Below are 12,552 nucleotides of genomic sequence, written 5' to 3'. Positions count from 1 at the left end.
TTTCTAAAAACATGTTTGTACTTTGTTATGGGTATTGTGTGTAGATGGGTGAGAAGAATATAACTTCTGAATTCAGGCTGTAACACAACAAAATGTGGAATAAGTCAAGGGGTATGAATACTTTCTGAAGGCACTGCATCTAAAGGGATGTAACTAGACAGCTCAGTCCTCCAGTTTGTTATAGAGGGTGAGTATGATGCTTTCCAATTCATGGCTACACATTTTTCTTGCCGAAATTAAGCCTAGATTACAAAACTTTCTCTGATATTGATCACCAATATTTACACTTCCCAACAGATATAATAGTGGAGATGGATGAATCCAAACTCCTAGACACAATGAAATGATAGTGCATAGGTTACATTATCCCAAAATGGTGTCAGTTTGTCACAGGACAACAGCATATGTAATAGGTTCCTTTGTACTTTTGCATCTCTAACAGAGATGCTACATTTCTGGGTGTGTTACATGTATTCTGGCAGGAGTGTAGTAAGACCTATGAATTATCTTAAATTGCAGTAGTTTATGTCTTAGGTTGTAGGAGCAGGTGTTAGCATTTTCACATATCTGTGACCAATGGTTCTCCTCAATTTCTTCCTTTAGATCGGTTTCCCATTTTGTCCTTACAGGTTCTGAAACATCAGGTAGAGTTTCAATCAACCGCTGATATAACTTGGCTGTCACGACTTCTGCCAAAGTTGGTCCCTCTCCTTGTTTGGGTAGACATCACCGACCTTCACTGATCCATTTTTCATTTTCCATTGGTTTTGTCTGGTCTTCCATCACACCTGGTTCCAATCCCATCCATTACATGTTGTGTATTTAACCCTCTGTTTCCCCTCATTTCCTTGTCAGTGATTGTTTATTGTAAGTGTTTGTGTACGTCTATACTGGTGTGTGTCGGGTTGTTACCCGTTGATTTGTATTATTCTGTTTTCCGGTGGGTTTTTGTTAATAAACTGCGCCGTTGGAAACACAGTTATTTCTCTCCTGCGTCTGACTTCTCTGCCACCAGTGAAACACCCTTACATGGGCAATCAACTTCTTTTGAGTAGCAGCATCTTTCAGTATTGTCTCTATGCTAGATGCATTAGGCTAATCCAGATTCTGCTGAAGCGATTTCATTTAATAAAATGAGTTGAAAGAATTTAAAGAAATCGGCCTTGGGTAATCCAAATCTTTCTTGTAATTGATTGAATGACAGTAGAGATCCATTATAGTACACATGTTTCAAATTCATGTTGCTACTTCGGAACCAGGACTTTAAACATTGGAGGTCAAGTGGGATTATTCCATATAGGGGTGCGTGATGATCCATCTCATGAATTGATTAACATTTTCCCAAATACAAATGGAATTGAGAATCATTGGATTGTCTCTTTTTTTCTTCAACGCCTTGGACCCGAAGTAGTGAATACAGTGTATTTTGGATCATAAGGTATTACTTTGGTGGCTTTGATACTTCTCCATGAGTTCATGAGTTCACTTCTTATATCTGGAAGGAATGAGTTGTGACATTCATTGCAGGCCATTGTCATTGAATGACCTAAATGAAATGATAGGGTTGTTGGGGGCCATGACAATTTTGGGATGTCAGCAAGCTGTCAAGTACGGTGCTGTGAAATGGACTTCAGACTATGATCATGTCACAAACAGTATACCATAATATGAACATCTGGTGAGGAGCAATGCTCTCCTTTTGTTTTCATTCTTTTAATTTTGCCTGAGTTGAGAGGGATCAAGGTTTGGACACTGATCAAGTGTGTGTGGTCAAATCATTTTGATGCCATCTCTGCTCTTAGAGAAAGAGTCCTGTTTCCTCTCAGCCCTGGGGCTGGTGAGCAGTCCGGCTCTGGCATTTCACCATCCCTCAGCAGTCAAGCCTAGTGTCTATCTATTCTACAGCCCTCTCTGCCTACTGTCCCTTTCTCCCACCATCACACACTATATTTAGGCAATTATGAATATGCAGCAGTTGTGAAAGTAATTCTGCCAGACATGCCACTGTCCAGCCAAATAATGTCTTCATTGGTAGTATAGAGGGTTTTACCCAACAACAACGTGGCCACTCCAGCTCCACTGTCTGTTTCATTCAAGGGTACGAGACAACAAGAGGAAGTGATTGAGTTCCTGGTTGACCTACTTACAGGAGATAACACCCTCCACATGCTAGTAAGCACACACACACACACGCGCGCGCACATGCACACGCACATGTCTTAAATGTCCCCTCTGTTTATTGGAAAGGGTCTCACAAGATTTGACTTGTGAGATGTTGCAGCCTTCCATCTGCCCGTCCTTATCCAATCAACCGTTTGTGGAGAGGAAAAATCCCTCACTATCTTCATAATGTCCACACCATAGTACTGGTATCCATAGCAGCACGGACATCAACAAAGCCATGGTTTACAGTTCTATTTTTCAAATTGCCCACATTGGCCAATTCAGATAAACTGTGAAATATCACTGCTTTAGATGACAATGGTCATCTTCCGTCTGTGTGACTCTCTGATGTCCATTGCCTGGCTACGGCTCAAATGACCTTTACCAGGGAAGCTCTCTGAAGAACACATGCTGCCTGACGCTTTGTACTGTGGGCGGCCCAGTTTATTTCTATGGAAGGAGCTGTGGAAATGTCAGATAACATGTGACAAAGGGGGACCGGACCATTGGTTGTCTAAACGGTGTGAGGATTTGACTGGCACAAAAGCTCTTGGAAAACACTGAAATTGAACGTCCTTCATGTTTGGCGTAACAAAACACTCCAGGGCTTCAACATTTCCATAACCTAAGGGTTATGCTCACATGCATATAAACTGTTAGAGCCAAAACCCTTCACAATGCCCTCGTTGTCAGATGTGACTCCTAAGGTCATATAACAAAGCATGCTGCAGGCCTTCACATCAACTAGTAATGAAAATGCCTGAACGATGATTAGATACATGTTTGACTATAAATAAGCGACAGAATGTTAAAAATAGAATACAAATATTTTTCTGATATCCGTAATCCTGGCATGTTATTTCATAACTTTGACAAGACCAAGTGAACCAGAATACTATCTGAAACATATATATAAATGTATAAATGTATATATATGTATATATATAATGTATATATATATGAACCTCTCCTTTCAGCTATCAAAACAAAAAAAGCTATTTAATATGGAGTGTGTTATCATATTGCATTTATTGGCAAACAAGCATACGTATTTCTAAATCTGGATCCGGAGCGAATGGGTTGTAGAGCTCAGGGTCCCTGTAGAGTATCAAGTAGTTGAGATTCACTTGTAGTTAATACGGGAGTTACAGACAGTTTTATTGAGAGTTATTCAAAAATGAATAAATTATGAATACTTCTACTTTGGCACAACAAATCAATTAATTAGAGGGGACATGGCAAGTGAGCTTTTTTGAACTTGTTAGTACATTGTTTGGGAAGCTGAATTTACAATTTACAATTTGCAAATATCAGTATATTATTCTTGTTTTCTCGCTCAAATATTCAATAATAAAATGCCATTGTTTTGTCTTGATGTATTATATAGTAGTATAATAAGTTTAATGTTGAAAATGTAGAAATGATGGTGCAACAAAGAAAGTCAAGTACAATGTGGCAATGTTCACAGAATCACATCATGAGAGAGCTAATTGACAAGAAAATGGGAACCATGAAATACAATAGCACACTATAAAAAGTAAATAACAAAATACTAAAGAATAACTATAGTCCACACAACATAAGGACAAGTATATCAAATGTCCAAATATCTTTGTTTGTCTGAAGGAATTTTCACATCTCTAGTTTTGCTATGGACATTACAGACCTTTTGGCACAACATTCAAAATACTCATGAATTCTGAGGACTGATAGAAGTCAATTTAAGAAGTGAACAGCAAGGACACAGGTGACATTCGTGATACGGTGAAAGAAAGAATGCTGTCATTTACTGTAACATTTTGTAATACAGATTCAAATGGCAAAACAAAAAAGAAGAGAAACAGAAATCAACTCTGGGTTTCAAGAACAATATAGTTCCATTGCAGGAGAGTGCCTTGGAACAGTGGCTGAACAATGAACACTGAATCACAGGAAAACAATGTATCTTCTGAGCTATGTCATGGGGTAAAAAGCATCTCATGACCTGCGCATCACGGCTACTGTTCAGTCCTGGTGTTACCTGCATCAGCGGAGCTAGGAGTAACTGAACCATTTTAACGTAACGACTTCCCTGTTTAACTACATTCTGATTCCATGTACTCAAAAACAAACTGTTACTACACAGATCCTTGACAGAGATTTTCTCCAGAAAGGGTTTCTTCTACAATGGCTTTTTAATTAGGCAGCATTGTTCAGTTGGTTATCGATTTCATTTTCCCCCAGTTAGGATTGCTGCACCAGAATTGGGACAGTTGGCAAAAGGTAAAGTGAGAAATCTAATATATAAGTATATGAGTGAATGTAGCTAGATGGGTTACGACCTCTAAAAAAAACAATAGATCAACAAATATAAGAGTTTTGGTTAACAGTAGCATTTGGCGACTAAAAAAACAAATTAATTTGAAGTGAGACAGCGAACGAGGAAATTACATTAGACAAGGACAAAATGACTTGATGTTTTCGCCACTTTGCCCATTATGTCTGCTCTTATTGGCCCCCATAGGCTCCAAAACAATCAGACACAGGAAGTGATTCCAAATGACTTTCAGATTGAGACGATGTGTTCTTTTGTTTAGTTTATTCTCACTGGAATGAATGACGTGATTCAAACTCGTCTGGGTTGTTGATGACAGGTGTTTATTTCCTTTTTTCTCCTTTTACACATGACATAACTGTAACTTCACACGTTTACCTCTGATGAGACACTGATACTCAATGAGGTGGTTGTTAAAAAGGAAGGCTTTCCTCTAGCCCTCAGACAATCAACAGCACATACTCTGTAGCTTTTTCCCAATATCCACACTAGCATACTTAGAATGAAGCATGTGTTGGGCATGCATTCTAAGTGGTGCGTAGCCTGGCTGACACGCGACCCACGTGCTGTGACGTCGAGAGCCTGGTGTTAGCAAGACTAAGTGGCACGCTAGTATAGATATCAGAACAGAGCCCTATGAGTGCTTGTGGGCCCACAGGTCTCCTGCGTTCTTATCAAAGGGGTCATGGGGCAGAAGTTTATAAATCAGGAAGACACACATCTACAATGTATATTCAATTGTCTACTCAATTTCCATTAAATCCTTTAGATTCGCCAATGAGCATTCTCGTACCAGCATGTTTTCCTTTTCTAATGCCTTCCACCCAGATTGAAGACCTGCTAGTCAGGGTGAAGGGTCCTCAGAGTTCACTAGGCTGACCTGCTTTCCCTAAAAGTCCTCTACGGAGAAACTAATAGAAAAACATTTAGTAAATCAAGTTCTAAATCTTCTTGGTTATTTCCCTGTGGGAGAGGGGAAAGCGAACACAGTTCATCAAGCACACACTGTAAACAGGGGAGCAACATTAAAAGCCTATATGGCGTACCATCGAATAGGCGACCCACTGGGCACAGATGTTAATTCAACGTCGGTTCCACATTGGTTCAACGTAATTTCCTTGAAATGACGTGGAAACAACGTTGATTCAACCAGAATGTGCCCAGTGAGGAGGGACCGCAAAACAAAGAATGGCGAAGTGCTTCTTCCTTACAATGACAAAGTTCATGTTTTACAAAACAAATCATGTTCTTTCATATTTGTTTACTTTTTAGTCGCTGAGAGGTAGAATTAAGCATTTGAATTGAAGTATACAGGTTTGGTTGTCTAAATTTATTTTATCACTTAATATCATCGATATGAGTAAACCCATCACAGGTAAGTAAGCAATCCAGCCCTCTGAATATCCTGTGAAATCTGTACAAACATTTGTATTAAGAATTTTTGTATCGTTTTGATTTTTGCTTTGAAATTCCTATTACTGTATGTATGCATCTCAAATGTCCCGTAGTACTGTAGCTGAGGAAAGGTTGCTATAGTTATGGTTTTCACAGCACCCCTGAAATCTACAGGACACTGTGTAGTATGCCGCTATGTTTAGTACTGTGATTGGCTCTGCCAGTTCATCGTTGGGTTGTGGTGATGGTGTGTGTGGAGGGTAAAATAATCAATTGGAGGTATCCGAGTGAACACTTCCAGGTCCTTCTATGGGCGAGGTCACTGACGAGGGGGTCGGAGCATCCTGCCATCCACCATTTGACTGTGGAGCAAAAATAAATCAATCACATTTCTAGAGATAAAATTGTGAGACAATTTGTTGTATGCCTCAGGACATATTTCCTCATAGATACAGGAATAATTTCACATACTGTGTATTATTTTAGCTATATCTGTAGCTAACATGAAACTCTTGAACTGACAAACATCCTTTTGCACTCTGCGGGATTATGCATCTTCCAAATATATTACAAGTACAATTACTCTATCAAGGCACTACAATATAAGACTCCATCTCCCATCTGTCTCAAAATGGCCTCATGTACAGACAATAAAGAGACATGTTATTGAAAACATATAGACAGCTCTTGCACACAACCTCCAAGAGGGTTGATGGGAGAATCAATTATATCAAATTATCACATCCGCTACTGGGATGAAAATATAATGGGTTTGTAAAATAGGAGGCAATTTCAATTCCCAGAAGATAGGTAGGCTAAAGAGCATTTGGGACATTAACGGCAATTTCCATGCCATCGGTGAAAGCTGTTGGAGATGGGCTTTGGCACCCTCTTATTTTCAAAACCTGTTATTTCACATAGAGCCAGTCTTTCATCACATTTGAACCGAGAGGAGAGAAAAGAAAACGTTTAAAATCTTCAGCTTTGGTGACACCCTCCGCCTATTTCACAGCCGTAATTACTGTTCAATGATAGAAGAGGAGAGGTCTGCCATGTGAACGCTGCTTCCTGCCTCAGCTCAGTCATTAGAAACCTCAGAATGAGTGGAAATTGTTTAGCTGCACAATGAAAAAGATCCATCCAGGATCGAAAGCTTCTACAGAAAAAATAATAACATGATTTCTACAATTTAAAAGAAGAAGTGTTTTAGAATGACATAATCTTTTCAGTGTTTGGATTTGGCATAGGCCTATTTATTAGGCCTATTTATTCACTGCAAGTTGATGTTCGAATACTTTCAAAAATAATTGCATTCAGATTCGGCTCAGATTTTGAGGTATGGGGCAGAAGGTCTCTGCAGAGACAGATGTGTGTTTTAGACTGATGAGCTGCAAATGTGAATGCCCGTACTGTTTGGCCAAAGGCTGCCTCCCAGAAACCACCTTCTATGCATCCATTGACTAACATACCGCAACCGACCGTGCTCTTATCATCGGCCATTTTCATCAGCCCTCATTTAGCTTAGTTCTAACATAGTTTACTGAGGAAGCTAATGGAGGGGTTGAATAGAGAACGTCTTCCTTCCACCACTACATCATTTTTTGGCATCTTGTCTAGGATATTACAGGGCGCGCTGCTGTCGGCGTCATTGTGGTTGTTGGACGAATGATGCGACCAATGCGCTCAGACTGCTGGCCCAGACCCCCTCTCAGCCTGCTGTGACTGTCTTATTGATTCCCCTCTCTACAACACAGCCTGTCACTGTAGATCTTAACACTACACCCACCCCCTCCAGTGTTCCCAGCCCTGCCCTGCCCTGACAAAATACCCCTTTCAGAACGTGCTGTTCTTAACATCAGCTTGTCGAGTTATTTTAGGGTGGTAAATAAATTGGACTGGAGCTTGTACTCCAGGGCAATTTTTTATTTTTTTATTTTGACCCCAAATGAGGTCTGTGCTTCTTTTCATTTGGTGCCATGTGAGCTGAGTGTTGGACAGGCAGGGGGACACCTGTGGCCTTGCTCCTGTCGGCTGCAGGTGCCTCGCTAACACTAATGTCACCAGACAGACGAGCTCTAAGAGCGTCCGTACGTCCAGCCGACCGGCTTCTCGCTCTGTCTGACTCCTGCCTTGTTGCCTGGCGCCCGGGGCATGACCGGCACAGGGGTCGTTGCCTGGACAACAGCCCAGCCACCAACAGGCCACTGCTAACTAAGTGGCATCCCACACCCGTTGGCTTTGAAATAATTGGGCAAAGGGACAAACTGAAACCTAATAAAGGTATTGCATCGGAAACAAAAGAATAATAGCTACAGAAGTATAGTATAGAAATAGTTAGCTTCTTTTTCTTTTTCTTTCAAAGAGACCAAAGTAAGAATAGAAAGGCAATATTGTGATGAAATGACAGACGGTTGTTGTTGTTTTTTGGTGGTAGTGTTCTTACGTTGATGCCCTGTGGACTGTACATCTGGCTGGCGGCGAGACTGTCACTGTATCCTCCTGTCTGGCTGATAACATGGCGAAGAGTATCCACCTGGACACACACACACACAGAGAGAGAAATGTGTGGGTCAGACAGACAAAAGCTAGACATGACAAAGACCTTCATGCATAAGGTCAGAGAGCAAAAGGGTATCCTGGGAAAGGTTACAGCATCGGTTTAGAATGATCAGGTTCAACACAAAAGATATCACAAATGAACAAAGACAAATGACCACAAACACCATCACGAGGGATCTTCTATGAATATCTGGTTAAAATTCAAAGAGGAACAAAACTGCAACAAATTGACTATTTCCAATTGCTTCTACGACTCAAAATTCATCTTCACTCCTCAGCGTCTGGGAAGACATTTTGAAGTGCGCAGCCAAATTACCTTTTGACAAGGACATTGTTTTTCAATGAAGTATCAACCCAGGAGACCTCTTATCCACCTTAGGGGGTTAATCCTATGCATATTTATGAAACACCTGAGCATTTGGAGAGTTGATTTAAAAAGAAAGGAGAGACGGATGGAGGGATAGGGCTGGGGGGCTAGAGGGGATTGAATCAAATGAGAATGTCACTGCGGGTGGTAATCCTCCCACCCAACCTATTGTGAGTGAGACTCCCTCCCAATCCCAACACTCAGAAACTCTGTGCTGGCCATAGTTGTCCAACAGGGCAAGGTCAGAGGACTGTTGTGCACCAGTGGCTACGACAACTGTTGTCAGGAGTGTTGACGAGTCTTGTATTGTTTCCAAAACTGTCTGCAGTCGTCTATTCATTCATGAGCCTGACAATGGCCGCCATATTAGTGCTATGGCTAAAGGCCACGTATAACCTCTGTCTCACGGACTAGGTCAAGTGACTCTGCTCTGGGCTTTTGATGATTTCAATGGAACATTTCTAGGCCGGACAGTGCCTGAACCACTGAGCAGGGAAATTCAGTCTTATAATATAAGACCTTATATGGCTGTCCGCCGTGGTTGGTTGACTTAGCATTCAACGGGCCACAAATTGGCCACTGTATGACTGCTAGCTGGGTTCCTATCTACATGACAACTAGTGTACCAATAATTCATGGGTTACGTACTAGTTTCTGCGAGGATCCTACCTGGGACTGAACGTTGGCCCCTACCCCAGCCCCCTGGTATGAGTCCCCATTCAGAGCCTGCACACTCATGAACAAGTCTCCGGAGTTTGACATGTTAAAAGAGCCAGCAGAACCTGGAAGGACAGACAGTGAAAGAGAGAACGAGAGAGAAGTGGGGAAGGACGGTGGAAAGAGAAGAGAGGAAAGAGGAGTTAACACGATCATGCAACCGAAAAAGTGCAGTCAGGTGGGTTAGTGGGAGAGGGTTGAAAGCCAAATGTGGTGTTGTGAACAGGGAACGACATCAGTGACCAATCACCATCTACACTGACTATATGTACCTATGGAAATGTACTGGCAAGGGATGTTCTAAGCATAATATACTGTACTAATACAACTATACCAACTACTACTTCTGTGGTAATTATGATGATAATCATATTATCAAGAATATTGACGTTAGGGGTTAAAACCGGGGTGAAACAAATGCAGAATAGATGGATTGTCTTGCAGTTTAAGTTCCTTGCTACCGGACCGGTTGGCTCATTAAGGAAGTGCTAATCGATCAGCAGGAAGTACTGAAAGAATCCTCTTTGTCCTTTAATGGAGCCAAACTCCCCAGATGTTAAAGGAGAACGCAGCCTAACTTGATTTCAAGGCAGAAAAAACACAAGACTAGACCATAGCCCAACACAGCTGAAGAGTCAACATGATGACAAAGGACTAGGCTGGGACACCACAGGATAGTTATTTCTCTAACCAAGACTCCAAGAGTTCAATATGTCTACTGTGTTCACCCGACAAACCCCAGAGAGAGAGGGACTAGGCCACAGGTTATTGGGCCAGTTTAGGAAGGGGGGGGGGGGGGGGGGTGCAGACAGTATTTTGTTATTCAAAAGGAACAGAGCCGAGACTGGATTCTTGAGTTGGGGCCCAGGGTTGGGTAAAGCCAGGTTTTCTAATCAGTGCTCTACACCTCTCTGCTCAACTGTGTCATATTTCTGAATTGAATTGTCCATACTACTGTAGTGTGGATACCTTTCAATGTAGCTTATATAATGCTTCAGCACTCTATATGATCTAGCATTGTTCAGTTGGGTATACTATGCAGTCAAACTAACATTAACAGTACTGACTTGGTACCATACTGGTCAAATCCGTTATGGCTGGTATTGATACTGACCTGCAGAGTTGGGGGTGGAGGGAGAGTTGGCCTGGCTGCCATGGGCTGATACATTGGTTGCACTGACAGCTGTCTTCGCGGCGTACATGTTGGCTTCCTCTTGGAACTTGCCAATGTTTTTCTTGTATCGGATCCTCTTGTTTCCAAACCAGTTCGATACCTGTAACATAAAGTACATATTATCATTATGTTTTACATGACAAGAAATTAAACTAAAGTTTATTACAACGATTGTTTGAGCAAGGTATTATGTAGAAAACACATCTTTCAAGAAACCAGATTGTCAAGAAACCAGATTCCCATTGAGAGTGACACGAGCTCTGGTCAAAAGCAGTGCACTATGTAGGGAATAGGGTGCCATTTTGGATGCAGTCTCTTCTAGCGGACTTCCTGTGACATAGCAGTGTGAATGCAATTGTTGAACAAAATGGCCATGCTAGCTAGATAGCTCATAGGTTTATGTGGGTCAAGAAAGAAGACTATGTGGCGGCATAGTGTACCTGTGACACTGTGATGGAGCACTTCTTGCCCAGCTCTTCCTTGGCCTCCTCACTGGGGTAGGGGTTGGACAGGTGGGAGTAGAAATACTCATTTAGGATCTCTGTTGCCTGCTTGTTGAAGTTCCTTCTCTTTCGTCTGCAGAGAGAGAGAGAGAAATATATAAAATATCACAATTACAGGTCATTTCCTTCATTACAGTATATTAGAGAGAGATAGCTGGACTACGTTGTCTCCATCATCGCACTCTACAAAAATCTGTTGTCTTTGGTGTAGAGCGACCCAGGATACACTCTGTTTTTTATTTATTTTTATCAGCAGACACACGCAGAGAGAGACACACACAGACACGTCACACACACACACACACACACACACACACACACACACACACACACACACACACACACACACACACACACACACACACACACACACACACACACACACACACCTGGCATCGAGGAAGCGTGAGCGTAGGATCATGACGGCCTCGCAGGTGCTCTGTTTGAGCTGCATCTGGATGGAGCTGAACTTGCGGTGGATGATGCCCACCATACGCTCGATCTCTTTGGGTGAGATGGGCCGTGTGCGGCTCTGCTCCCTCAGCAGGTTCATCACATGGGTGGTGAACTCGTTACATGCCTAAAGACAGACACACTCATATGAGGCAGATAGCAATCGCACGCACTTGGACACAGTAGAGAAGTAAGACACTGCTAGCATTGTGCGTATTACCAGTATCATAAGTAGTAGTAGTAATACTATCGATGTACAGTAATGTGGCAGTAATGCATTGCGGTGCTGTGGCAGAAACAACAGCAGTGGATGGGGTAGACAAGCAGTGAGAATGTCTTTGTCTATTGAGGAGACCTTTTCTTCAATCGTGAGGAAGAAAGTGACAAGTGAAGACGTCTAAAATGACAGGAGGCTTTCATTCCTGTTCAAGTTCAGCAGGTTTGAACTGTCTTCCTGTCTCTCTCTCGCTCCACTTCCCTCTCTGTCTTTTCACTCAGTGTCTCTCTCATTCTCTTTCTCTGTCAGAATCAGTCACTGGGAAGTGTCTGCTGTGTTTGGGGACAGGGGAGTCTGTTGATTGTCAGCACCAGGGTCGTGTCAGTTGAAACGAGACTCAGTTCATAGCAAACAGCCGTTCCGCTCGTACACTCAGTTGCAGTAGTACACATAGCGGTGACATGAGTATTCTCAGGTGCAAATGTAACACTGTGACAGGAAGTGATGACGGGCCTGCTTTGAGATGATGACAGGCGGTAATATATTTGACATCAATGGGAAGGACGGGATGCTCTCTTGGCATAGGACTTGTGTGTGACTGATAAAATGATTGCCAGCTGAAAAGGGATTTCTGAAAGCGTGGTTGTGTGCACTGACTTGTGTGCAGTCTGAGTGTAGTGAGATTGCAGT

The 12,552-nt window shown here is 42.1% G+C and overlaps 1 protein-coding gene across 3 annotated transcripts in view; it reads right to left on the bottom strand.

Moving 5' to 3' along the window:
- Window positions 1–3,527: 3,527 nt before the first annotated feature.
- LOC139376121 (pre-B-cell leukemia transcription factor 1-like) overlaps window positions 3,528–12,552 on the bottom strand; it is a 77,591-nt gene continuing 68,566 nt past the window's right edge. Inside the window, exons 4-9 of one of the 3 annotated variants that reach the window (XM_071118325.1) lie at window positions 11,582–11,772; window positions 11,130–11,265; window positions 10,630–10,789; window positions 9,447–9,580; window positions 8,316–8,405; window positions 3,528–6,234 (exon numbers count right to left, since the gene is read on the bottom strand). In XM_071118325.1, coding sequence (XP_070974426.1) covers window positions 6,142–6,234; window positions 8,316–8,405; window positions 9,447–9,580; window positions 10,630–10,789; window positions 11,130–11,265; window positions 11,582–11,772 — 804 coding nt within the window. In that variant the 3' untranslated portion in view covers window positions 3,528–6,141. The remainder of the gene's footprint in view (window positions 6,235–8,315; window positions 8,406–9,446; window positions 9,581–10,629; window positions 10,790–11,129; window positions 11,266–11,581; window positions 11,773–12,552) is intronic. The other 2 variants (XM_071118326.1, XM_071118327.1) reach the window with 2 other exon arrangements.

This window comes from Oncorhynchus clarkii, chromosome 20, assembly GCF_045791955.1.
Source record: "Oncorhynchus clarkii lewisi isolate Uvic-CL-2024 chromosome 20, UVic_Ocla_1.0, whole genome shotgun sequence".
NCBI classification, from domain to species: Eukaryota; Metazoa; Chordata; class Actinopteri; order Salmoniformes; family Salmonidae; genus Oncorhynchus; species Oncorhynchus clarkii.
Note: the sequence above shows the minus strand (reverse complement) of the source record. Positions and strands in the feature narration are given on the sequence as shown.